The following is a 26,587-nucleotide window of genomic DNA, read 5'->3' on the forward strand; positions in this document are numbered from 1 at the left end:
TGGGTGAACAAATTACTATCGAGCAATCGATAGAACCGCGCAAAGTCGTGACGATATCTATGCAATGATTGTTTCTATAGGCATCACGTCCGAAAGAAGTAGACCGATACTTTCTGCATCTACTACTATTACTCCACACGTTGACCGCTATCCGGCATGCATCTAGTGTATTAAGTCCATAAGAACAGAGGAACGCCTTAAGCAAGATGACATGATGTAGAGGGATAATCTCAAACCAATGATAAAAACCCCATCTTTTTACCCTTGATGGAAACTACTTGATGTGTGCCTTGCTGCCCCTACCGTCACTAGGAAAGGTCACCACATGGTAGAATCCAAAACCAAGCAATTCTCCCATTGCAAGAATCATAGATCTAATTGGCCAAACAAAACCCAAGACTCGGAGAGACTTACAAGGATATCAAATCATGCATATAAGAAATCAGCAAAGACTCAAATATATATCATAGATAATTTGATCACAAATCCACAATTCATCGGATCTCGACAAACACACCGCCAAAGAAGATTTCATCGGATAGATCTCCATGAAGATCATGGAAAACTTTGTATTGAAGATCCAAGAAAGAGAAGAAGCCATCTAGCTACTAACTACGGAAACGTAGGTCTGAAGTGAACTACTCACGAGTCATTGGAGGGGCGATGATGATGATGAAGAGGCCCTCCATCTCCAAAGTCCCCTCCGGCAGGGCGCCGGGAAGGGTCTCCAGATGATAACTTGCGGAAACGGAAGCTTGCCGCGGCGGAAAAGTATTTTCGAGGCTCCCCTGATTTTTTGCGGAATATTTGGGAATTTATAGGCCAAAGACCTAGGTAAGGGGGCGGCCAGGGAGGCCACAAGCCTGCCCACCGCCGCCTCCCCCCTAGTGGCGGAGTGGGGGCTTGTGGGCTCCCTCGAGCCCACCTGGCTTGGCCCAAAAGCCCCCTGGTCTTCTTCTGTTCGGGAAAAAATCATTTCGGGGTTTTTCTTCCGTTTGGACTCCGTTCTAAAATCAGATCTGAAAAGAGTCAAAAACACGGAAAAAACAGGAACTGGCACTTGGCACTGAATTAATAAGTTAGTCCCACAAAAGATATAAAAGGTACATAAAACAACCAAAGAAGACAAGATAATAGCGTGAAACCATCAAAAATTATAGATACGTTTGAGACGTATCAAGTATCCCCAAGCTTAACTCCTGCTCGTCCTCTAGTAGGGAAGTGATAAGAATGAATTTCTGATGTTTTCATGCTACTTAGCATAGGTGTCCTTTGTAATTCCTCTTATGTGACGTGAATGTTCAGATCCATTAGATTCAAAACAATAGTTTGCTATTGACCTGGAAACAATAATAATTCAAGCAAACTAGCAAAGTAATCATGAACTTTCAAAATAACAAGGCCAAAAGGAAGTTATCCCTACAAAAGCATATAGTCTGGCTATGCTCTATCATCATTGCACCATGAATTTAAATCATGCACAACCCCGGTATTAGCCAAGTAATTGTTTCACACCTTTACTTTCTCAAACCTTTTCAACTCTCACGCAATACATGAGCGTGAGCCATGGTTATAGCACTATAGATGGTGTGGAATGTAGTGGAGGTTGCAAGACAAAAAGGAGAAGATAGTCACATTAACTAGGCATATCAATGAGCTGTGGAGATGCTCATCAATAGATATCAATGTGAATGAGTAGGGATTGCCATACAAATGAGGCACTAGAGCTACGAGTATGCGAAAGCTCTTAAAGAAAACTAGTGGGTGTGCATCCAACTTGCTTGCTCACGAAGACCTAAGGCAATTTTGAGGAAGCCTATCATTGGAATATACAAGCCAAGTTATATAGTGAAAATTTCCCACTAGCTATATGGTGGTGACAAAACGGAAGACTCTCAATCATGAAGATCATGGTGCTTTAGTATGCACAAGTGTGGAAAAAGTGGTAGCATTGTCCCTTCTCTCTTTTTCTCTCATTTTTTTTATTTTGGTGGGCTCTTTGGCCTCTTTTTCATGGGCTTCTTTGGCCTCTTTTATTTCCTCACATGGGACAATGCTCCATTAATGATGATCATCACACTTTCAACTCAAAACTTAGAGCAACTATGACTCTATATGGAATGCCTTCGGTAGTGTACCGTGGCAATGATCTAGCATGGCATAGACATCAATGGAAACGTCATGCTATCTATCTTACGATCGTGCAAAGGCAAAGTAGACGTGGTGGCACATGTCATGGTGGTAGTTGCATGGAAATATATCTCGGAATGACTTTGAAAAAGACATAATAGGTAGGTATGGTGGCTGTTTTGAGGGAGGCTAATGGTGGGTTTTGTGCACCGGCGAAAGTTGCACGGCACTAAGAAGATAGTGATGGTGGAAGGTGAAAGTGCTTCTAAACCATGGACTCAACATTAGTCATGAAGAACTCATATACTTGTTGCAAAAGTTTTATTAGTAATCAAAACAAAGCATTCAACGCATACTCCTAGGGGGAGGGTTGGTAGGTATAAACCATCGCGCGATCCCGACCGCCACGCAAAGGATGACAATCAATATACTAATCATGCTCAGATTTCATCACATAGCGGTTCACCATACGTGCATGCTATGGGAATCACTAACTTCAACACAAGTACTTCTAGATTCACAACACCTTACTAGCATGACTTCAATATTACCATAACCACAACTCAAAACTAATTGAGATGAATCAAACTTCTCTAACTATTCAATGCACATGAAGGTAGAAGTTTTTCGTATCCCTTTGGATAACTACCCCTCTTGAGACTACTTTCAAAGCATAGATCAACTACCAAGCCATGCACCGCTGCGCTCTAAAAGATATAAGTGAAGCACACTGAGCAAAAGTATCTAGCTCAAAAGATATAAGTGAAGCACATGTGAGCTGAATTGTCTACCAAAAGATATAAGTGAAGCTCGACAAAATCACGGTGAGTGCATGTATCTCTCTCTCTCTAGGTGTGCAGAAAGGATGATTGTGACACAACAAAAATAAAAGACTCCTACGATACAAGACGCTCCAAGCAAAAACACATAACATGTGGTGAATAAAAATATAGCCCCAAGTAACGTTACCGATGGATTGAAGACGAGAGAGGGGATGCCTTCCCGGGGCATCCCCAAGCTTAGGATTTTATGGCATCCTTGAATCTCTTGGGGTGCCTTGGGCATCCCCAAGATTGAGCTCTTTCCACTCTTTATCTCTTTGTCCATAAGAACTTCACCCAAAACTTGAAAACTTCACAACACGAAACTTAAACAGAAACTCGTGATAACATTAGTATAAGAAAGCAAACCACCACTTCCTTAGGTACTGTAGCAAACTTAAATTCTATTTGTGCTGAAGTTGGGTTACTGTACTTTCAATCTTCCATGGCTAATACCCCCCGATACTATCCATAGTTTCATCAAAATAAGCAACCAACACAACAAAAACAGAATATGTTAACAGCAGACCAGTCTATAGAAATCTGTATATTTCATATACCTATGGTATTTCAAAAATTCTTAATAATTAGGATAGTCTGAATAATTTGCATAGCAATCAGCAGAAAAAAGAATAAACTCAAAAGCACTTACTGAAAAAAAATGAAAATTCTTTTTGTGAGCAGAAAGTTTCTCTCTTTTCCAGTATGACCAAACGATCATCTCCAAGACTAATCATAACGGTTTTGCTTGGCACAAACGCAAAAAGAAACACAAAAAACACAATCATAACAGAATTATGAAAATGTGGAAAACACAAAACAGAAAGAAAAAAGATAGATTCGTTGGGTTGCCTCCCAACAAGCGCTTTTGTTTAACGCCCTTAGCTAGGCGAAAGTGATGGAATCACATATAGTCATCTTTGGTGCTCAAACCATAAGTAGCGTGATCATTTATCATCTTAAGATTTTCATCTTTATTAGATGACTCGCCACTAGCTTTAGGAACAAAAACAGGCTTGACGCTCTTTTTGAGAGTAAGATTTGGAGTATTTTGCACAGCGGCAAAAGCGGAACCCAAGTTGGTTATGACATCTTCTAATTTGCCAATTCTAGAAGAATCATTAACTAGAAGTTCCTTCTCCTTTAAATTTTTCAAAAAGTTTCCCACTTTGGATCCATACTGAGTAATTTGATTGTGGATCTTTCTATCCAAACCCTCAATAAGTTCAATTGTGGCAATTTTGTTTTCAATAGCGTCAAACCTTTGCATCACGTGTTCCAAGGTCAAGATAGTTCCATTAACCATGAGCGGGGGTGAGCCTACCAAATTAATGATAGATCTATAGGAGTCAACAGTATGGCTCCCCAAAAAGTTCCCGCCTACAATGGTATCAAGTATATACCTATTCCAAAAAGAAATCCCAACATAGAAACTGCGAAGGAGGACGGTAGTGGATTGCATACGAGTAGATCTACTTCGAGCATTGCAAATCCTGTACCAAGCGTCCTTCAAATTTTCTTCCTCATTCTGCCTGAAGTTGAGAACTCCATTTTCAGGGGTGTCGTTTCGAGTGGTGGGTCTAGCCATTGATGGACTATCTCATGCACAAACGAGCAGGAAGAGAGAATGAAACGGGCAAAACAAAACGGCGAAGGTGAAAGGCGAATGAAAACGGCAAATGTGAAGTGGGGGAGAGGAAAACGAGAGGCAACTCGCAACAAAAGTAAATGCAAGAGAAGAGTTTGTGAGACCTACTTGGATAGATCTTAATTTCTCCTCCCCGGCAACGGCGCCAGAAATACTTTTGATGTTTGCTGTGTATCCCTGGCAACGGCGCCAGAAATACTTCTGCTACTGCAACAAAAGACCTTCCAACGGCACCAGAAATAGTCGTGTCGACGGCACCAGGAATCCCTCACCTGCGGCTACGCCTTAAGGGACTTCCTAGGCAAGTATGCAAAGGATTTCCCCTATGTCCTTGGAGCCTTACGTTGGTGTTCCCTCGAAGCGGAAAGGGTGATGTAGCACAGCGACGGTAAGTATTTCCCTTAGTTTGAGAACCAAGGTATCAATCCAGTGGAGGAGTATCTCAAGATCCTGCACAAGCACAAAAACTTGCTCCCAATGCTATGAAGGGGTTGTCAATCCCTTATAGATTGTTTGCCAAGTGAGAACTAAAAGCAACAAAGTAACAAAGCAAAGTAAAAGTGGAAGTGTGAACGATGGATGTGAATAGACCCGGGGGCCGTAGTGTTTACTAGTGGCTTCTCTCATGAAAGCAAGTAGACGGTGGGTGAACAAATTACTGTCGAGCAATTGATAGAACCGCGCAAAGTCGTGACGATATCTATGCAATGATTGTTTCTATAGGCATCACGTCCGAAACAAGTAGACCGATACTTTCTGCATCTACTACTATTACTCCACACGTCGACCGCTATCCAGCATGCATCTAGTGTATTTAGTCCATAAGAACAGAGTAACGCCTTAAGCAAGATGACATGATGTAGAGGGATAATCTCAAACCAATGATAAAACCCCATCTTTTTACCCTTGATGGCAACTACTTGATGTGTGCCTTGCTGCCCCTACCGTCACTGGGAAAGGTCACCACATGCTAGAACCCCAAAACCAAGCACTTCTCCCATTGCAAGAATCATAGATCTAGTTGGCCAAACAAAACCCAAGACTCGGAGAGACTTACAAGGATATCAAATCATGCATATAAGAAATCAGCAAAGCCTCAAATATATATCATAGATAATCTGATCACAAATCCACAATTCATCGGATCTCGACAAACACACCACCAAAGAAGATTACATCGGATAGATCTCCATGAAGATCATGGAGAACTTTGTATTGAAGATCCAAGAGAGAGAAGAAGCCATCTAGCTACTAACTACGGAACCGTAGGTCTGAAGTGAACTACTCACAAGTCATTGGAGGGCGATGATGATGATGAAGAAGCCCTCCAACTCCAAAGTCTCCTCCGACAGGGCGCCGGGAAGGGTCTCCAGATGAGATCTCGCAGAAACGGAAGCTTGCGGCGGCGAAAAAGTATTTTCGAGGCTCCCCTAATTTTTTGCATAATATTTGGGAATTTATAGGCCAAAGACCTAGGTCAGGAGGCCGTCCAGGGAGGCCACAAGCCTGCCCACCGCCGCCTCCCCCTGGTGGCAGAGTGGGGGCTTGTGGGCTCCCTGGAGCCCACCTGGCTTGGCCCAAAAGCCCCATGGTCTTCTTCCGTTCGGGAAAAATCATTTCGGGGTTTTTCTTCCGTTTGGACTCCGTTCCAAAATCAGATCTGAAAAGAGTCAAAAAACACGGAAAAAACAGGAACTGGCACTTGGCACTGAATTAATAAGTTAGTCCCAAAAAAGATATAAAACGTACATAAAACAACCAAAGAAGACAAGATAACAACGTGAAACCATCAAAAATTATAGATACGTTTGAGACGTATCATGTTCCAGCTCAAGAGGTAAATGACAGGCCTTACCGTAAACCATTTTATATGGCGACATGCCCATGGGATTCTTATAAGCAGTCCTATAAGCCCATAGTGCATCGTCAAGTTTGCTAGACCAATTCTTTCGAGATCTATTGACGGTCTTTTGTAGGATCAATTTGATCTCCCTATTACTCAACTCCACTTGACCACTAGATTAAGGATGGTAAGGAGATGCAACTCTATGGTTGACATCATACTTACCGAGCATCTTGCGGAAAACACCATGAATGAAGTGTGAACCGCCATCAGTCATCAAATATCTAGGGACTCCAAATCTTGGGAAAATGACTCCTTTAAGCATCTTAATAGAGGTGTGGTGATCATCATTTTTAGTGGGGATAGCTTCTACCCACTTAGTGACGTAATCCATAGCAACTAAGATGTGAGTGTACCCATTGGAACTCGGGAAGGGTCCCATATAATCAAAGCCCCAGACATCAAATGGTTCAATGACAAGTGAATAGTTCATAGGCATTTCCTGACGCTTACTGATATTCCCTATTCTTTGGAATTCATCACAAGACAAGACAAACTTACGGGCATCCTTGAAGAGAGTGGGCCAATAGAAACCTGATTGCAATACCTTATGAGCAGTTCTGTCTCCAGCATGGTGTCCTCCGTAGGCTTCAGAATGACACTTCTGCAGGATATGTCCCTGTTCATGTTCAGGCACACAACATCTAATAACACCATCTACTCCTTCCTTATAAAGGTGAGGATCATCCCAAAAGAAGTGTCTCAAATCAAAGAAGAATTTCTTCTTTTGCTGATAGGTGAAGCTGGGTGGTATATATTTGGCTACGATATAGTTCGCGTAATCACCATACCATGGTGCACTATGTGAAGTGCGGATGACATTTAATTGCTCATCAGGAAAGCTGTCATCAATAGGTCATGGGTCATCAAGGACATTCTCTAGCCTAGACAAGTTATCTGCTACAGGGTTATGAGCAACCTTTCGGTCAACGACGTGCAAATCAAATTCCTATAGCACGAGAACCCATCTGATCAGCCTAGGCTTAGCGTCCTTCTTCTCCATAAGGTACTTAATAGCAGCATGATCAGAGTGAATAGTGACTTTGGAGTCAACTATATAAGATCTAAACTTTTCACATGCAAACACGACTGCTAAAAATTCCTTCTCCGTAGTGGCATAGTTTCTTTGGGCACTGTCTAGAGTTTTACTAGCGTAGTGAATAACATTCAACTTCTTGTCAACTCTTTGTCCTAGAACAGCACCAACAACATAATCACTAGCGTCGCACATGATTTCAAAGGGCAAGTTCCAGTCAGGTGGTTGAACAATAGGTGTGGTTATCAAAGCCTTCTTAAGTATTTCGAAAGCTTCCTCACAATCCTCATCAAAAACAAAAGGAACATCCTTCTGCAAGAGGTTGGTAAGAGGCCTAGAAATCTTAGAGAAGTCTTTAATGAACCTTCTATAGAAACCAGCATGACCTAGGAAACTTCGTATACCTCTGATATCTGTGGGGCAAGGCATTTTCTCAATTGCATCAACCTTAGCCTTATCAACTTCAATGCCTCTTTCAGAAATTTTGTGTCCTAAGACGATACCTTCGTTAACCATAAAGTGGCACTTCTCCCAATTCAAGACGAGGTTGGTATCTTCGCATCTCTGTAAGACTCAATCAAGGTTGCTGAGGCAATCATCAAAGGAAGACCCGGAAACTGAGAAGTCATCCATGAAAACCTCGACAATCTTTTCACAAAAGTCAGAGAATATAGCCATCATACATCTTTGAAAGGTGGCAGGTGCATTGCATAAGCCAAAAGGCATACGTCTATAAGCAAAGGTACCGAAGGGGCAGGTGAAAGTGGTTTTCTCCTGATCAGATTGTGCAACAGGTATTTGCGAGAAACCTGAATAACCATCTAGAAAGCGGAAGTGTGTGTGTTTTGATAGCCTTTCTAGCATTTGGTCGATAAACGACAAAGGATAATGATCTTTCCTGGTTGCCTTGTTCTGTTTCCGGAAGTCTATCACCATCCTATAGCCAGTAATAATCCTTTGTGGGATTAGTTCATCCTTATCATTAGGAACGACGGTGATACCTCCCTTCTTAGGTACGCAATGTACTGGACTTACCCAATCACTATGAGCAATAGGATAAATCATTCCTGCTTCCAGAAGCTCTAATATTTCTTTTTCTAACGACGTCTTTCATCTTAGGACTTAATCTCCTTTGATGATCAGCAACTGGTTTAGAATCAGGATCGGTTTTAATCTTGTGCTGACATAGAGTGGGACTAATGCCCTTAAGATCATCAAGAGTATATCCAATAGCAGCACGGTGCTTCCTCAGAGTTTTTAGTAACTTCTTCTCTTCGTGCTCTGAGAGGAGAGCACTAATAGAAACAGGATATATCTCCTTCTCATCAAGATAGGCATACTTAAGAGTATCAGGCAACAGTTTAAGCTCGAATACAGGATCACCCTTTGGTGGGGCAGGATCCCCAATCAGTTCAACAGGCAGATTATTCTTGAGAATAGGATATTGTTCTAATACAATCTTATTTATCTCATCTCTTTCCTCCATATGCATATCATTTTCATGCTCAAGCAGATATTGCTCTAAAGGATCCGTAGCAGGTACGGCAATAGAGGCAAGAGCAACGATTTCATCCCTACCAGACGACTCTTTTTCATGGGGTTGTCTTCCAAACTTGGAGAAGTTAAATTCATGAGACACACCCTCGAAACTAACAGTGACGGTTTGCTTAATGCAATCAATGTGAGCATTGACAGTGTTGAGAAAGGGTCTACCAAATATGATGGGACAAAAGCTATCTTGTGCAGTACCAAGGACAAGGAAATCGGTAGGATACTTCGTCTTACCACACAGGACTTCTACGACTCTCACAATTCCCAGGGGGCAGATAGTGTCTCTCACAATTCCCAGGGGGCAACTAGCGTAATAGTGACATCAATGGGTTCTAGCTCAGCAGGTGCAATCTCATCTTTGATTTCATCATATAGGGAACGGGGTATTGCACTAACACTAGCTCCCATATCACATAAACCATGGTAACAGTGATCTCCTATCTTGACAGAAACAACGGGCAGGCTAACTACAGGTCCGTATTTGTCTTTCATGTGAGGTTTAGCAATTCTAGCAGAGTCCTCACAAAATTTGATAACATGCCCGTCTACGTCTTCGGTTAAGAGATCTTTGATAATAGCAACACTAGGTTCAACTCTAATCTCCTCAGGGGGTGCAAGTGGTCTAATGTAACCCCTACATATCACAGTTGGAACTTTAGAATAATCCTTTATCCTAGCAGAGTATGGTGGTTTCTCAGTGTAGGCACAAGGAACAACAAGATCACTAAAAGCAATGATTTTCTCCTCAACTAGATTGGTTTTGAATTAAACCACTTCTACAGGCTTTCTACAGGAGGATGATACTTAAACCACTTCTCTTTGGGAAGATCAACATGAGCAGCAAAAGATTCACATAGAGAAGCTACTATCTGAGAGTCAAGTCCATACTTAGCGCTAAAATCTCTAGAAGTGTTTGTCTCAATAAAAGATTTAACGCAATCAAACTGGAAATTCATACCTGACTCCTTACCTTCCTCCAGCTCCCAATCTTCAGAGTTACGTTTGATTCTTTCCAATAAATTCCACTTGTGGTCAATATCCTTCTTCATAAAAGAACCGTCACAAGAAGTGTCAAGCATGGTACGATCTTCATGAGAAAGTCGAGCATAAAAGTTTTGAGTGATGATTTCTCTCGAGAGCTCATGATTGGGGCATGAATATAGCATTGATTTAAGCCTCCCCAAGCTTGAGCTATGCTTTCCCTGTCACGAGGCCAAAAGTTATAAATAAAGTTCCGATCACGATGTACTAAATGCATAGGATAAAACTTTTGATGAAATTCCAATTTCAACCGATTGTAGTCCCATGATCTAGTATCATCACATAGCCTATACCATGTCAACGCCTTATCCTTCAAAGATAAAGGAAAGACTTTCTTCTTTACCTCATCCTCGGGCAAACCTGCAAGCTTAAATAAACCACAAACTTCATCTACATAGATCAGATGCAAGTCTGGATGTGAAGATCCATCTCCAATGAAAGGATTAACCAGCAGTTTCTCAAGCATACCCAAAGGAATTTCATAAAAGATATTTTCAGTAGGTACCTCAGGTTGAGGAACAACTCCTTGTGCTTCCATTCGTGGTGAAGATACCCCGAACAAACTCCTCAAAGGAACAGTTTCCATAGTGACAAGTGACAAAAAATTTCAGCACGATATAAAAATGTTTCCTTACCAATTTCCACTTAACAAAGGCGCTTCACTCCCCGGCAACGGCGCCAGAAAAGAGTCTTGATGACCCAAAAGTATAGGGGATCAATCGTAGTCCTTTCGATAAGTAAGAGTGTCGAACCCAACGAGGGGCAGAAGGCTCTGATAAACGGTTTTCAGCAAGGTAATAACTGCAAGCACTTAAAGTAGCGGTAACAAGTGATGGTGTAGTGAGCTGAAACGTAGCAAGCAAAAAGTAACAAGTAAAAAGTATTAGAAATGGTGCAGCAAGTGGCCCAATCCCTTTTGTAGCAAGGGACAAGCCTGAACAAAGTCTTATAGGAGGAAAAACGCTCCCGAGGACACACGGGAATTTCTGTCATGCTAGTTTCATCATGTTCATATGATTCGCGTTCGTTACTTGGATAGTTTGATATGTGGGTGGACCGGCGCTTGGGTACTACCCTTACTTGGACAAGCATCCCACTTATGATTAACCCCTCTCCCAAGCATCCACAACTACGAAAGAAGAATTAAGACAACGTCTAACCATAGCATTAAACTAGTGGGTCCAAATCAGCCCCTTACGAAGCAATGCATAGACTGGGGTTTAAGCTTTTGTCACTCCAGCAACCCATCATGTACTTACTACTCCCCAATGACTTCCTCTAGGCCCAAATATGGTGAAATGTTATGTAGTCGACGTTCACATAACACCACTAGAGGAAAAGACAACATACAGCATATCAAAATACCGAACGAATATCAAATTCACATGACTATTATCAGCATGACTTATCCCATGTCCTCAGGAACAAAAGTAACTACTCACAAAGCATAATCATAATCATGATCAGAGGTGTAATGAATAGCATCAAGGATCTGAACATAAAGTCTTCCACCAAGTAATCCAACTAGCATCAACTACAAAGAGTAATCAACACTACTAGTATCCTTACAAGTACCAATCGGAGTCGCGAGACGGAGATTGGTTACAAGAGATGAACTAGGGATTGGACAGGAGATGGTGCTGATGAAGATGTTGATGAAGATGCCTCCCCTCCGACGAGAGGAGTGCTGGTGATGACGATGGCAACGATTTCCCCCTCCGGGAGGGAAGTTTCCCCGGCAGGATCGTCCTGCCGGAGCTCTAGATTGGATCTGCTCAAGTTCCGCCTCGTGGCGGCGGCGAAACCATGAAAAAGCTCCCGATTGATTTTTTTTCTGGAACGAAACCCTTCATATAGCAAAAGAGGGGGGCTAGTGGGCCGTCAGGGAGCCCACAAGCTTGCCATCCGCCACCAGGGGGTGGCGGTGGCAGGGCTTGTGGCGCCCTGGTAGCTCGCCCCCCTGTACTTCTTTCGCCCAGTATATTTTATATAATCCCAAAAAATTCCACGTAAATTTTCAGGGCATTTGTAGGTGTGCAGAATAGTGGACTAACATTTGCTCCTTGTCCAGTCCAGAATTCCAGCTGCCTGAATTCTCCTTCTTCAAATAAACCTTGCAAAATAAGAGAGAAAAGGCATAAATATGGTACCACAAAGTAATATAATAGCCCATAAAGCAATAAATATCAACATGAAAGCATGACGCAAAATGGACGTATCAGAGTTCAACTTCTGGATGATGCAGTCATTGACAGAATCCTCGAGTCGCTTCCACCTAGCTATAAAGGCTTTGTGATGAATTACAACATGCAAGGGATGGAAAAGACTATTCCCGAGTTGTATTCAATGCTGAAATCTACGGAGGTAGAAATCAAGAAAGAGCATCAAGTGTTGATGGTCAATAAGACCACCAGTTTCAAGAAGGGCATGGGTGAGAAAAGCTTCAAGAAAGACGGCAAAGGAGTTGTCGCGCCCGGTAAGCCAGTTGTCAGGAAGAAGTCAAAGAAAGGACCCAAGCATGAGACTGAGTGCTATTGCTTCCAGGGAACCGGTCACTGGAAGCGGAATTGCCCCCAAGTACTTAGCGGACAAGAAGGCTGGCAACGTCAAAGGTATATGTGATATACTTTTTATTGATGTGTACCTTACCAGCGCTCGTAGTAGCTCCTGGGTATTTGATACCGGTGTTGTTGCTCACATTTGGAACTCTAAGCAGGAACTGCGGAACAAGCGTAGGCTGGCTAAGGACGAGGTGATGATGCGCGTCGGGAATGGTTCCAAGGTCGATGTGATCGCCGTCGGCACGCTACCTCTACATCTACCTTCGGGATTAGTTATAAACCTTAATAATTGTTATTTAGTACCAGCTTTGAGCATGAACATTGTATCGGGATCTCGCTTGATGCAAGATGGCTACTCATTTAAATCTGAGAATAATGGTTGTTCTATTTATATGAGTGGAATGTTTTATGGTCATGCCCCGCTGGTAAATGGTTTATTCCTTATGAATCTCGATCGTGATGATATACATATTCACAGTGTGAGTGCTAAAAGAGGTAAGGTTGATAATGATAGTCGCACATACTTCTCGCACTGCCGCCTTGGTCATATCGGCGTAAAATGCATGAAGAAACTCCGTACTGATGGACTTTTGGAGTCTCTTGATTTTGAATCATTTGACACATGCGAGCCATGCCTCATGGGCAAGATGACCAAGACACCGTTCTCCGGAACAATGAAGCGAGCAACCAACTTATTGGAAGTAATACATACCAATGTATGCGGTCCAATGAGTGTTGAGGCTCACGGTGGCTATCGTTATGTTCTCATTCGCACTAATGATTTGAGTAGATATGGGTATGTCTACTTAAAGAAACACAAGTCTGAAACCTTTGAAAAGTTCAAGGAATTTCAGAATGAGGCGGAGAATCAACGTGACAAGAAAATAAAGTTATTACGATCCGATCGTGGAGGAGAATATTTGAGTCACGTGTTTGGCACGCACCTAAGGAAATGTGGAATTGTTTCACAACTCACGCCGCTTGGCACACCGCAGCGTAACGGTGTGTCTGAACGTCGTAATCGCACGATATTGGATATGGTGTGATCAATGATGTCTCTTACCGATTTACCGCTATCATTTTGGCAGTATGCATTGGAAACTGCCGCATTCACTTTAAATAGGGCACCGTCTAAATCCGTTGAGACGACACCATATGAATTATGGTTTGGCAAGAAACCTAAGTTTGTCGTTTCTGAAAGCTTGGGGATGCGATGCTTATGTGAAGAAACTTCAACCAGAAAAGCTCAAACCCAAAGCAGAAAAATGCGTCTTCATATGATACCCTAAGGAAACTATTTGGTACACCTTCTATCTTAGATCCGAGGGCAAGATCTTTATTTCTAGGAACGAATCCTTTCTAGAGAAAGAGTTTCTCTCGAAAGAAGTAAGTGGGAGGAAAATAGAACTCGATGAGGTAATTGTACCTCCTCTCGAACAGGAGAGTAGCGCAGCACGAAAAAATGTTTTTGAGGTGCCTACACCGGCTAGAGATGAAGTTAATGATGATGATCATGAAACTTCGGATCAAGTTGCTTTTAAACCTCGAAGGTCGTCAAGGTACGTTCCACACCAGAGTAGTACGGCAACCCTGTCATGGAAATCATGTTGTTGGACAACGGTGAACCTTCGAACTATGAAGAAGCGATGGCGGGCCCAATTTTCCAACAAATGGCTTGAGGCCATGAAATCCGAGATAGGATATATGTATGAGAACAAAGTATGGACTTTGGTGGACTTGCCCGATGATCGGCGAGCCATAGAAAATAAATGGATCATCAAGCAGAAGATTGACGCAGATGGTAATGTGACCATCTATAAAGCTCGACTTATCGCTAAGGGTTATCGACAAGTTCAAGGGGTTGACTAGGATGAGACCTTCTCACCCGTAGCGATGCTGAAGTCGGTCCGAATCATGTTAGCAATTGCCGCGTTTTATGATTATGAAATCTGGAAAATGGACGTCAAAATAACATTCCTGAACGGCTTTCTTAAAGAAGAATTGTATATGATACAGTCGGAAGGTTTTGTCAATCCTAGCAATGCTAACAAGGTATGCAAGCTCCAGCGCTCCATCCATTGGCCGGTGCAAGCATCTCGGAATTGGAACATTCGCTTTGATGATGTGATCAAAGCGTTTGGGTTTATACAGACTTATGGAGAAGCTTGTACTTACAAGAAAGTGAGTGGGAGCTCTGTAGCATTTCTCATATCATATGTGGATGACATATTGTTGATGGGAAATGATATAGAACTATTGGAAATCATAAAGGCCTATTTGAATAAGAGTTTTTAAATGAAGGACCTTGGAGAAGCTGCTTACATATTAGGCATCAAGATCTATAGAGATAGATCGAGACGCCTCATAGGTCTTTCACAAAGGAACTGCATTGACAAGATATTGAAGAAGTTCTATATGGATAAGGCTAAGAAGGGGTTCTTGACTGTATTACAAGGTGTGAGGTTGAGTGCGACTCAATGACCGACCACCGCAGAAGATATAGATAAGATGAGTACCATCCCCTATGCTTCAGACATAGGCTCTATTATGTATGCCATGCTGTGTACCAGACCTGATGTGAACCTTTCCATAAGTTTGGTAAGGAGGTACCAGAGTGATCCAGGAGTGGATCACTAGACAGCGTCGAGAACATCCTTAAGTACCTGAAAAGGACTAAAGATATGTTTCTTGTTTATGGAGGTGCCAAAGAGCTCGTCGTAAAGGGTTACGTCGATGCTAGCTTCGACACAGATCCGAATGATTCCAAGTCACAAACCGGATACGTGTATATTTTGAATAATAGGGCAGTTAGCTGGTGCAGTTGCAAGTAAAGCGTCGTGGCAGCATCTACGTGTGAAGCGGAGTACATCTCTGCCTTAGAAGCAGCTCAGTAAGGAGTCTAGATGAAGGAGTTCATCACCGACCTAGGAGTGATTCCAAGTGCGTCGGGCCCAATGACTCTGTTCCGTGAAAACACTCGAGCTATTGCCATTGCAAAGAAGCCCAGGTTTTACAAGAAGACCAAGCACATCAAGCGCCGCTTCAACTCCATTCGTGGATACATCCAAGATGGAGATATAGATATTTGTAAAGCACACAGGGATCTGAATGTCGCAGACCCGTTGACTAAACCTCTTCCACGAGCAAAACATGATTAGCATCAGAACTCTATGGGTGTTCAATTCATCACAATGTAACTAGATTATAACTCTAGTGCAAGTGGGAGACTCTTGGAAATATGCCCTAGAGGCAATAATAAAGTGGTTATTATTATATTTCCTAGTTCATGATAATTGTCAATTATTCATACTATAATTGTATTAACCGGAATCCGTAATACATGTGTGGATATATAGATCACAATGTGTCCCTAGTGATCCTCTAGTTGGCTAGCTCGTTGATCAATAAATGATCATGATTTCCTGATCATGGGCATTAGATGTCGTTGATAACGGGATCACATCATTGGGGAATGACACATCATTGGGGAATGATGTGATGGACAAGACCCAATCCTAAGCGTAGCACTAGATCGTGTTGTTCATCTGCTAAAGCTTTTCTAATGTCAAGTATCATTTCCTTAGACTGTGAGATTGTGCAACTCCAGGATACCGTAGGAGTGCTTTGGGTGTACCAAATGTCACAACGTAACTAGGTGATTATAAAGGTGCACTACGGGTATCTCCGAAAGTGTCTGTTGGGTTGTACGAATCGAGACTAGGATTTGTCACTCTGTGTGACGGAGAGGTATCTCTGGGCCCACTTGGTAATCCATCATCATAATGAGCTCAGTGTGACTAAGGAGTTAGCCAAGGAATGATGTGTTACGAAACAAGTAAAGACACTTGCCGGTAACAAGATTGAACAAGGTATGGGGATACCGACGATCGAATCTCGGGCAAGTATCATACCGGTAGACAAAGGGAATTGCATACGGGATTGATTGAATCCTTGACATCGTGTTTCATCCGATGAGATCATCGTGGAACATGTGGGAGCCAACATGGATATCTAGACCCCCGATGTTGGTTATTGGCCGGAGAGATGTCTCGGTCATGTCTGCATGTCTCCCGAACCCGTAGGGTCTACACACTTAAGGTTCGATGATGATAGAGTTGTAAAGGGAATGGTATGTGGTTACCGAAGGTTGTTCGGAGTCCTGGATGAGATCTCGAACGTCATGAGGAGCTCCGGAATGGTCCGGAGGTAAAGATTGATATATAGGAAGTCCTTTTTTGGTCGCCGGAAAAGTTTCGGGCTCATCGGTAGTGTACCGGGAGTGCGAGGAGGGTGCCAGAGGACCCCCGGGAGGGGTGTTACGACCAAAGGGGTGCATGGAATGTTAGAGGAGGTGGACCAGCCCTTATTGGGTTGGCGAAGGCTTTCCCTAAAGGTCCATGCGCATAGGGATAAAGGGATAAGGCAAAAAGGCTTAAAAGGGAAGGGAAAAGAGTCCTTCCAAGGGAGCCCCTCCTCCTTGGAGGAGGGGCCAAGGAAGCCCTCCTTCTCCCTCCTCCTATATATATACTTGAGGTTTTGGCCTTTTGGGAACACACAATTAATCTCTCCCAAGGCGCAACCCTCTCTCTCTCTCTCTCTTCTTCCTCCTCCGCAGTGCTTGACGAAGCCCTGCCGGAGAACCACATAGCTCCACCACCACCACGTTGTCGTGCTGCCGGAGCTCTCCCTCAACTTCTCCTCTGTCCTTGCTGGATCAAGAAGGAGGATACGTCATCGGGTTGTACGTGTGTTGAACGCGGAGGTGCCGTGATTCGGCACATAGGTCGGAATCCACCGCGATCTAAATAGCTGCGAGTACGACTCCATCAACCGCGTTCATAGTAATGGTTCCGCTTAGCGATCTTCAAAGGTATGAATATGCTCTACAACCTCTCTCGTTGCTGGTTTCTCCATAGATAGATCCTTGCATGGCGTATGAAAATTTTGAATTTACCACGATCCCCAACACATAGAACCTCCTATGAGTATCATTTCCTTCAAATGCAACATATTTCCAGCACGGGGCAAGGTGAGGCCTGGATTTTTTGATGCTTAGATCTGTAGCTCTACCACAGAAGGATGCATCTATAGTGATGTCAGGGTTCACCTGCATTTTAGCACACTAATTAACCATGGAACAAAGAAGAACTGCTCAGAAAATGGTCTCAAATCCAAGAACACATGAACCCTAACCCTAGGTGAAAGCAGAGCACTTACTCATGTCTCCATGCCCATGCCGACTTACTCCTCCTCGCTTCTCTCCTCTCCATCATTCCTGACGGCATCCCGCACGAAGGCTAGGGAACACCGTCTCCTTAATGATGGCGAAGAGCTCCAACGGCGACAGAGATGGGAGACAGCAGAGAAGGGAGAGTGAGCGAGTGAAGTGGATCGGGCGAGTGCGCCCTATTATGTACGAGCGAGACCTAACAACCGTCAACATACTCTCCGCATGGTTTGTCCGGCGTGGTACGTGATCGGTAGACCGTCCGTGTCAAAAATCGTATTAAGAGCCTCAAAACGGTCATTTATTTTTATTGTGAAAATCTATAGGTAAAGTGGTGAATTTATGGGGCATCCTAGAAATGTGGTGACAATTGTATGCCAAACGTCAAACGCGATGGCTTTTTGCAATTCACCCATTGCTTGGGTACATTTAAACGTGTTCTTTGGATGTTAGCCATGTTTATAAAGCATGACGAAAGCCTATATCGACTAATAAAAAAGTTTAAGCAATAATATTAGGATGCAGCCCTAGCTAGGCGCCACGATCGGGCTTCCATCTAAGCACGAGTACATGCATGCCAGCCTCGATCGCCGCTGGGTGCTTCGTCTCCCGCACACCAACGATCACGTACACCTGCACGTTTGTCCGTACGCGGCGTGCACACCCAGCAGTAGAAGCTAGCTGCTTGCCAGGCAGTGCACCACCCACCGTCCACTACACTCGCACGCGCCGCACGCACGGCCGGGGCGGCCGGCACAACGCCGTGCAGGCGCACGGACGGCCGGCGTGACCCGGCCACCACCAGTCCCCCCACACGCCAGCCCACTCGCTCGCTCAACCCAAGCACCCCACCGCCGGCCGTCGGATCATCCCGACCGACGGACCCGATAAGCCCGCACGTTCCCGTCGACGTGTACAGGATACGGAATCAACCCGCGGGCACCAGGGCGACCGCGGGCCCCGCCCCCGCGTGGACCTGGCGACCCCCTCCTCCCTCCCTCCCTGCGCGCGGCGATATATTTGGCCCTCAGCTACAAGCCATTGCAACCACTCCCGGGCCGGAAGAGAGCTAGCAGATATCGATCGTATCCCCCCTCCCTAGACTCCAAGGCGAGGAGAAGCGGCCGGAGGGGAAAGCAACAAGCGGGTAGGGTTCGTCGACCGCTCCCCCAAATTCTCCATCGGAATCACGCGCCGTCTGTTTTTTCTATACCGTATATATCCTTATCGTCGCCCCCGGCCGTTTGCTGTCCGCCGTTTGGTGCCTTGCTCCTGTTGTTTTGAGGGGCTGGCCTTGGTTCCTTTTCCTCCACTCCCCAACGAACCCCTCGCCTCGCCTCGCCTTTCCCCAACCCCTCTCTCCATCCCTCTCTCTCTCTCTCTCTCTCTCTCGTGTGTGTGTGTGTGGGTGCGTTTGAGCAATCTTCTCGCCGGACTCTTCTCCTAGCTTGGCGCGGTGCGTGCCCCTCCCCGTCCTCCGTCTGTCGATTTCTTCCCTTCTTCCTTGCGTGTGTGCGTGCGTGTGCGTTGTGTGAGTGGCTTATAGCTACCTGTGGATTTGTCATCTCCCTTGCTTTGTTCTCTTGCTCGCAAGGGGTATGGTATGGTATGGTTTGTCCTCTACATACATGGTTGCTGCTGCCTGCTCGCTGTGGATCTTGGTCATACTTATGTCTTTCTCACGTACAAGCGCGGCGGCGGCGCGGCTATCTGTTCTGAATTCTGATCCATCCATCATCTCTTTCGTTTGTCTTTTAGATCCGTCCGCAAGACGCCGGGAGCAAGCAAGGTGCGTACGTACACGCCATGTCATCGTCGCCTTGTGCTCTCTAGACTGGGTTCGACACGCTTGGACTGCTCGGTGTGTGGCGGCGCTCGGCTCACCTGAACCCGACGACGACAAACAAGCAATTGGCGGAAGTCTTGTTCCGTTCCGATCCATCGATGGCCGCCGCGTCGTCCGCTCCATTCTTCGGCCTCTCCGACACGCAGATGCAGCCGCTGATGCCCGCGCAGCAGCAACCCGCCCCCGCCGCCGCCGCGCCGGCGCCCAAGAAGAAGCGCAACCAGCCGGGCAACCCAAGTAATTAATCCCTCCATCTACTCTTTTAATAGCCAATCTTAATTCCAGTAGCACGTGATGATTCATTGACGATCTCTGTCTGTCTGCATGCAGATCCTGACGCGGAGGTGATCGCGCTGTCGCCGCGGTCGCTCATGGCGACGAACAGGTTCGTGTGCGAGGTGTGCGGCAAGGGGTTCCAGCGGGAGCAGAACCTGCAGCTGCACCGCCGCGGCCACAACCTGCCCTGGAAGCTGAAGCAGAAGAACCCCAAGGAGACTCGCCGGCGGGTGTACCTGTGCCCGGAGCCGACGTGCGTGCACCACGACCCGGCGCGCGCCCTGGGCGACCTCACCGGCATCAAGAAGCACTACTGCCGGAAGCACGGCGAGAAGAAGTGGAAGTGCGACAAGTGCGCCAAGCGCTACGCCGTGCAGTCCGACTGGAAGGCCCACTCCAAGACCTGCGGCACCCGCGAGTACCGCTGCGACTGTGGCACCCTCTTCTCAAGGTACCATACCATGCATGCACGCCATTGATACGATCCATCTTTGGCGATCGAAGGTTTTTTCAGTTCATTCAGTCAGTTACCTTTCAGTTTATGTGGAGTGAGTATCGTTTGCTGTTCGATTTGGATATATGGGTGAATGATTGGGTCATGATGAAACTTTGACGGTGGGCTAGCAACGACGAGATTTGATATGACGGATGACGATGGACGATGGGATGCTTGCTGGCTGCTGCCTAGGGTTAGGGCTGTTACTGCAGGCTGATAGTACTACGTGCCTAGGTACATGGGCTGCTCTCGTGTATGTGTGTGCGCACAACTTTTGGCTTGGTTGGATTGGAATTGGATTCCCTGCAGAGAGAGAGAGGGAGGGAGAGAGAGAGAGAGAATGGAAGGGGATGGATGCAGCTAGAGCTAGCGGTCGACCTGCAGCTTGCTGGCGGGCTCTGCTCTGCTCCCACGTGAATCGTTCTTGTCGGGAGGGGACTGGAGATATGCAGCGCGCACACACACGCATCCATCCTGACCTGACACGGTCATCTGGCGGCAGTCCCTCCTTTTTACATCTCGGAGTCCGCACCCTTCCCACTCTCTCTCTCTCTCTCTCTCTCATCTGCATCGACCTGACATGGATCCCACATGCATGTTCACGTGATGACATACATGCTGCCTGCACTCCGGCCCATCTCCGGCCTCCTCCTTGCATCTAACCAAAGAGGGCCCAGCCTCAGCCCTCAGCCATGGCACAACTGCAGCCTTGCTTGCCTTCTCATGTGATGCATGGCAACTGGCAGACTGGCTAGTACTGCTGCCGCTGCCTATGTCTAGCTACCTGCTTTTAGCTTGAAATCAGCACCATCCGATGGATGGATTAGTCACAAAGCCTGCTGCTGCGGCTTTTACATGCCAATGTTGTCTTACATGTAACTGATTACTATAGTTAGGGTGATGCATATTTGTCATGCACCTTTGGCTAGTTTTGCCTCATTTTTCATGATCTTATCATGCTTTCGGCTTAGCTTTTTTCCTTAACTATTAAGGCATTGTACCATCTCTAGCTTAATCCGCATAGAATCGGATCCGAATATTCTCAAAAATCATCTGTCAAAATTAATTTCCAGCTAGCATTATTCCCTCAGATAACGAAAGAAACGACAATCTATCATCGATGCACCCAGTAAAGGATTGCAAGCTACCTAACTGGCGTAATAAATCGGCACATTTACAGTACTCCTTCGTTATATGCAAACAAGTAGGAAAACCATAATTTCACGATTTCCACACACACCCTCCCCTCTAGTAAGCACAGTTTATGACTAGTTAAGTAGAAGGCAAATCTGTAAAGTTTTGTGAAATATGCAAACAAGTAAGAGATTCTATAGCACGGTTTAATTTTATTGATTATTGTAGTTAGGGCGATGCATAATTGGCATGCACCTTTGGCTAGTTTTACCTCATTTTGATGATATTATCAAGCATTCAACTTAGTATTTTTTTCCTTCAACAATAAGGAATTGTGCCATCTCTTACTAAATTTGCACTATCGAATCGGATCGGAATAATTCTTAAAATATTCGGTCAAAATTAATTGCCAGCTAGCATTCCCTCAAATAACGAAAGAAACGGCAATCTATCATCGATGCACCCAATAAGAATTGCAAGCTACCTTACTGGCGCAATAAATCGGCACATTTACAATACTCCTTCATTATATGTAGGAAATCCAAAATTTCACGGTTTCCACGCACTACCCGCTCCCCTCTAGTAAGAAGATTTTATGACTAGTAAATGGAAGGAAATCTATAAAGTTTGGGAAATATTGTGTTGGAGAGAGAGAAAGGGATTTGGCAGCACGGGTTAATTTTTTGAAATAATGTAGATATGGATATGCATATCTGGCATACACATTCGTCTAGTTTTACCTCATTTTGATGATATTATCATGCTTTTAGCTTAGCCTTTTTTTCTTAAACAATAAGGAATCTTGCCATCTATAACTTAATTTGCTCTATCGAATTGGATCAGAATATTTCAAAAAATCATCGGTCGAAATTAATTTCCAGCTAGCACTCCCTCAAATACAAAAGAAATGACAATCTGTCATTGATGCACGCAGTAAAGGATTGCGAGCTACCCAACTGGCGTAATAAATCGGCACATTTACAATACTCCTTCGTTATACGCAAACAAGTAGGAAAAACAAAAATTGACGATTTCCACGCACTCCTTGCCCCCTCCTATAGTAAGCAGATTTTATGACTAGTTAAATAGATGCTATTCTACAAAGTTTTGTGAAATATTGTGCTGGGGAAAGAGAAAGAAATTTGGTAGCACGGGTTAATTTTTGAAATACTATAGTTAGGCCAATGCATATTTGGCAAGCACCTTTTGCTAGTTTTACCAAAGTTTGAAGATCTTATTATGCATTCATTTTAGTCTTTATTTTTCCCTAAAATAATAAGGCATATTACCATGTATAACTTAATTTGCTATGTTGAATTTTCCCTTCAAATAATAAGGCATTTTACCATGTATAACTTAATTTGCTATGTCGAATCAGATTGGAGTATTTCTCAAAATCATCGGGCAGAATTAATTGACAGCTAGCATCCCCTGAATAACGAAGAAACGAAACAATTGATCATTGATGCACCAGTAAAGGATTGCAAGCAACCCAACTAGCATAGTAAATCGGCATATTTACATCAACTTCGTCGTTATAAGCAAACAAGCAGGAAAACAAAAAACATGACAACTTCCAACACCTCCCCCCTCCCCCGCCCCTCGCTCCCCTAGTAATAAGTTTTTATGGGTAGTTAAATAGACGGCAAATCTAGAAATTTTTGTGAAATGTTGTAGTTAGGGCGATGCATATTTGGCATGCACGTTTGGCTAGTTTCATGATATCATTATGTTTTCTGCTCAGTCTTTTTTCCATACAAAATAAGGCATTGTTCCATCTATATTTTAATCTCCTTTGTCGAGTCAGATTGGAATATTTCTCAAAAAAAAATTTAATTGCCAGCTAGCATTGCCTTATACAGATAAAGAAACGACAATCTTATATAGATGAACACAGTAAATGATTGCAAGCAACCCACCTAGCTTAATAAATCGGCACATCTAGAGCAACTCCGTCATTATATGCAAACAAGTAGGAACATCAAATCTTGACAATTTCCCCAACCCCCATTAGTAAGTATATTTCATGACTAGTTAAATAGAAAACAAATCTATAATGTTTTGTGAAATATTGTGTTGGAGAGACGAAAATAGATTTAGTAGCGCGGGTCAAATTTTTGAATTATTTTTCTCAATATTCACTGAAGTTTGACCACACTTTTTATTTTAGTTTGAATCAAATCCAAAAATTTGTGGTAGAACCATATTTTACTTCGCACTAAATTACACAAAAAAATTAAGAAGGAATTTTAATGTTGACCGATTTCAATGTTTTGGTATGTGTTGACTTTAGGGGGGGGTGTTTTGGTAGTTCGTTCAGTTAGTACAAAAATATGGGTGTCTCAAATAACGAGCACATAATTAAGTGGATCAATAGGGACCTTCTGGTGATTTTACTACAAGACAATTTTGAGTTTCTTTATCGATCGCAATGGTATGTTATGTATATTTGGTGTTTTGTTAAGCGATAGTGTTGATAGGATGTGCATTTGATCTTTTGATGGCATGATTTCTTTCACAGCGTGGTGGCATTGATAGTGTTGTAAATCAGTAGATTCTCGATTAACGGGTACAAGAACACCTAAATTATCAGCCGACGACGAGCTCTTCCACAGCCGCCCCGCTTCCAAATCGACTAAGATTGGGGGATTTAGTCGTTCTCTTAGAGAAGATGAATTATGTTGTTTTAAGAGAAAACGAAGTATATTGCATGTGTTATTGGTCCCAGTGGTTGTGTGGTTAGCCAATGATTAACGACTAGATGATAAGTTCAGTTCATCACCTGATTAGCCGATTAATTCCATATACTCCCCTGCAGACATATGTGAACTTGACTGTTCATGCATGTATATCATGTTTGATAGCTAGAAGTACTTTATTTCTTCTGCTGAAATTTATTTGTAGGTCAAACTTTCGCCTCGATTTGATTTGACTAGGATGCATGTTTGATTATAAATTATTTGATCAGACAATTATACTGTGACCTTTTATAGGGTGACAATTATAATGTGACTTGCACCCACGCGCATTAGGCATGAAAAGGTTTTGACATTTTTTTCACGTACGACGTATGCAGGAGGGACAGCTTCATCACCCACCGCGCCTTCTGCGACGCGCTGGCCCAGGAGAGCGCGCGGCTGCCGCCGATCGGCGCCGGCATGTACGGCGGCCCTGGCAACATGGGCCTCGGTAATCTGTCCGGCATGGCTCAGATGCCCGGCGGCTTCCCAGACCAATCCGGCCACCACTCATCAGCTTCGGCCATCGACGTCCTCAACCTTGGTGGCGGTGGCGCTAACGCCGGTCAGTTCGAGCACCTCATGTCATCCTCCTCGGGGTCCTCCATGTTCCGCTCCCAGGCCGCAACCTCCTCTCCGTTCTATATGGGCGGGGGCGCCGCCCAGGAATTTGCGGAAGACGACGTCCACCGTTCCCATGGCAACCAAGGCTCTCTCCTCCAGGGAAAGTCTCCCGCGGCCTTCCATGGCCTTATGCAACTTCCGGACCAGCACCAGGGAGGCGGCGGCGGCAACGGCAACAACAACCTCCTGAACCTTGGCTTCTTCTCAGGCAATGGCAACGGGGGCGGCCAGGACTCGCGCCTGGTCTTCCAGAACCAGTACAACGGCAGCGCCGGAAATGGAAACAGCAGCAATGGAAATGGAGAGAATGGCGGCATGGTCGCGTCCGGCAGCGTCCTGGGAGGCGGTGGTGGGGGCTTCCCTTCGATGTACAGCTCGTCTGAGCCGGGCGCGGGGCTCCCGCAGATGTCCGCGACTGCGCTGCTGCAGAAGGCCGCGCAGATGGGGGCGACGACGAGCAGCCATAATGCTGGCGCCGGCAGCGCCGGGCTGCTCCGTGGCCCGGGTATGAGGGGCGGCAGCGGGGAAGGCGGGTCGGCGTTGGCCGCGGCAGCGGCGGCGAATGAGAGGCAGTCGTTCCATGACCTCATCATGAACTCTCTGGGTAGCGGAAGCGGCGCCAGTGCTACAACCGGCGGCCGGGCCGGGCCGTTCGGCAGCGGCGGGGGCTTCCCCGTGGACGACGGCAAGCTGAGCACTCGGGACTTCCTCGGCGTCGGCCCTGGCGGCGTGGTGCAAGCCGGCATGGGCCCGCCCCGGCGGCACAGCGGCGGCGCCGGACTCCACATGGGCTCGCTGGACCCTGCCGAGCTGAAGTAGCAACATACAGCTAGCAGGATCGATCGATCGGCAAAAACAACAAGATAATGCATGGAAGCTCTCAGGGTAAGGTGCATGCATGGAAGAATGAAGAGAGCATGCAATTATTGAATTTTAGAAGAACAAAGGTCAATAAATTAGTTTATCGGTAATCTTTTATCTGTTAATTAATTAGTGGATGTGTTCGCTTTGGCAAACTAGCTAGACCAGAATTTCAGTTTAATTTTGCCGTCTTTTATCATGTATGTATTTGATGTACATTTGGTCGGCCGGTCTCCTTGGAACTTTGGATGTGAGATGTCAAGACCGGACCAGACCGGAACTTAATCTGTGACCATTTGGGGTTTTACTGCCTGCTTCATACATGCATGCATGTTTGCCTGGATGATGATCATCAGAATATACAATAATATCCATGTCAGCGCCAGGCGGCTTTATATTTCATGTTGGTTTCTTCTCTGGGTGGCGCTGCTTTCAAAGCTGGAAGGACCGGGTTAAGCAGCATGCAAGCAAGCACAGCGAGCATTTATTAGCTGGTACGACTACTACGTCGTCAGCTTATGACCAGTCAGTCAGGCAGCTGAATGGATCAGTGGGTAGTCGTGTATGTACGTCTCAGGCGAGACCAGACAGGAAGCACACGACAGGGGAGGAAGATACAAGCAGATGATCCAAAGCACGCACCCCCATTCCCCAGTGGTTCATCGAGGAGCAGCTGCTACTGCTACTGCTAGCT

General features: G+C 44.9%; 1 protein-coding gene across 4 annotated transcripts; it reads left to right on the forward strand.

Annotated features, from left to right (window-relative positions):
• The first annotated feature begins 18,953 nt into the window (after window positions 1–18,953).
• LOC123451926 (protein indeterminate-domain 5, chloroplastic-like) lies at window positions 18,954–26,200 on the forward strand. Of its 4 annotated transcripts, none has more exons than XM_045128487.1 (4): window positions 18,954–19,070; window positions 19,677–20,001; window positions 20,095–20,491; window positions 24,747–26,200. In XM_045128487.1, the coding sequence occupies exons 2-4, from the start codon at window positions 19,863–19,865 to the stop codon at window positions 25,849–25,851; spliced, it is 1,641 nt and encodes a 546-aa protein (XP_044984422.1). In that variant the 5' UTR covers window positions 18,954–19,070; window positions 19,677–19,862; the 3' UTR covers window positions 25,852–26,200. The 4 variants fall into 4 exon arrangements, with proteins under 4 accessions (XP_044984422.1, XP_044984420.1, XP_044984419.1 ...); XM_045128485.1 differs by having other exon boundaries at window positions 18,954–19,065; XM_045128484.1 differs by lacking the exon at window positions 18,954–19,070 and adding an exon at window positions 19,122–19,374.
• The last annotated feature ends 387 nt before the right edge of the window (window positions 26,201–26,587 follow it).

Source organism: Hordeum vulgare, chromosome 5H (genome assembly GCF_904849725.1).
Source record: "Hordeum vulgare subsp. vulgare chromosome 5H, MorexV3_pseudomolecules_assembly, whole genome shotgun sequence".
In the NCBI taxonomy this organism is placed as follows: Eukaryota; Viridiplantae; Streptophyta; class Magnoliopsida; order Poales; family Poaceae; genus Hordeum; species Hordeum vulgare.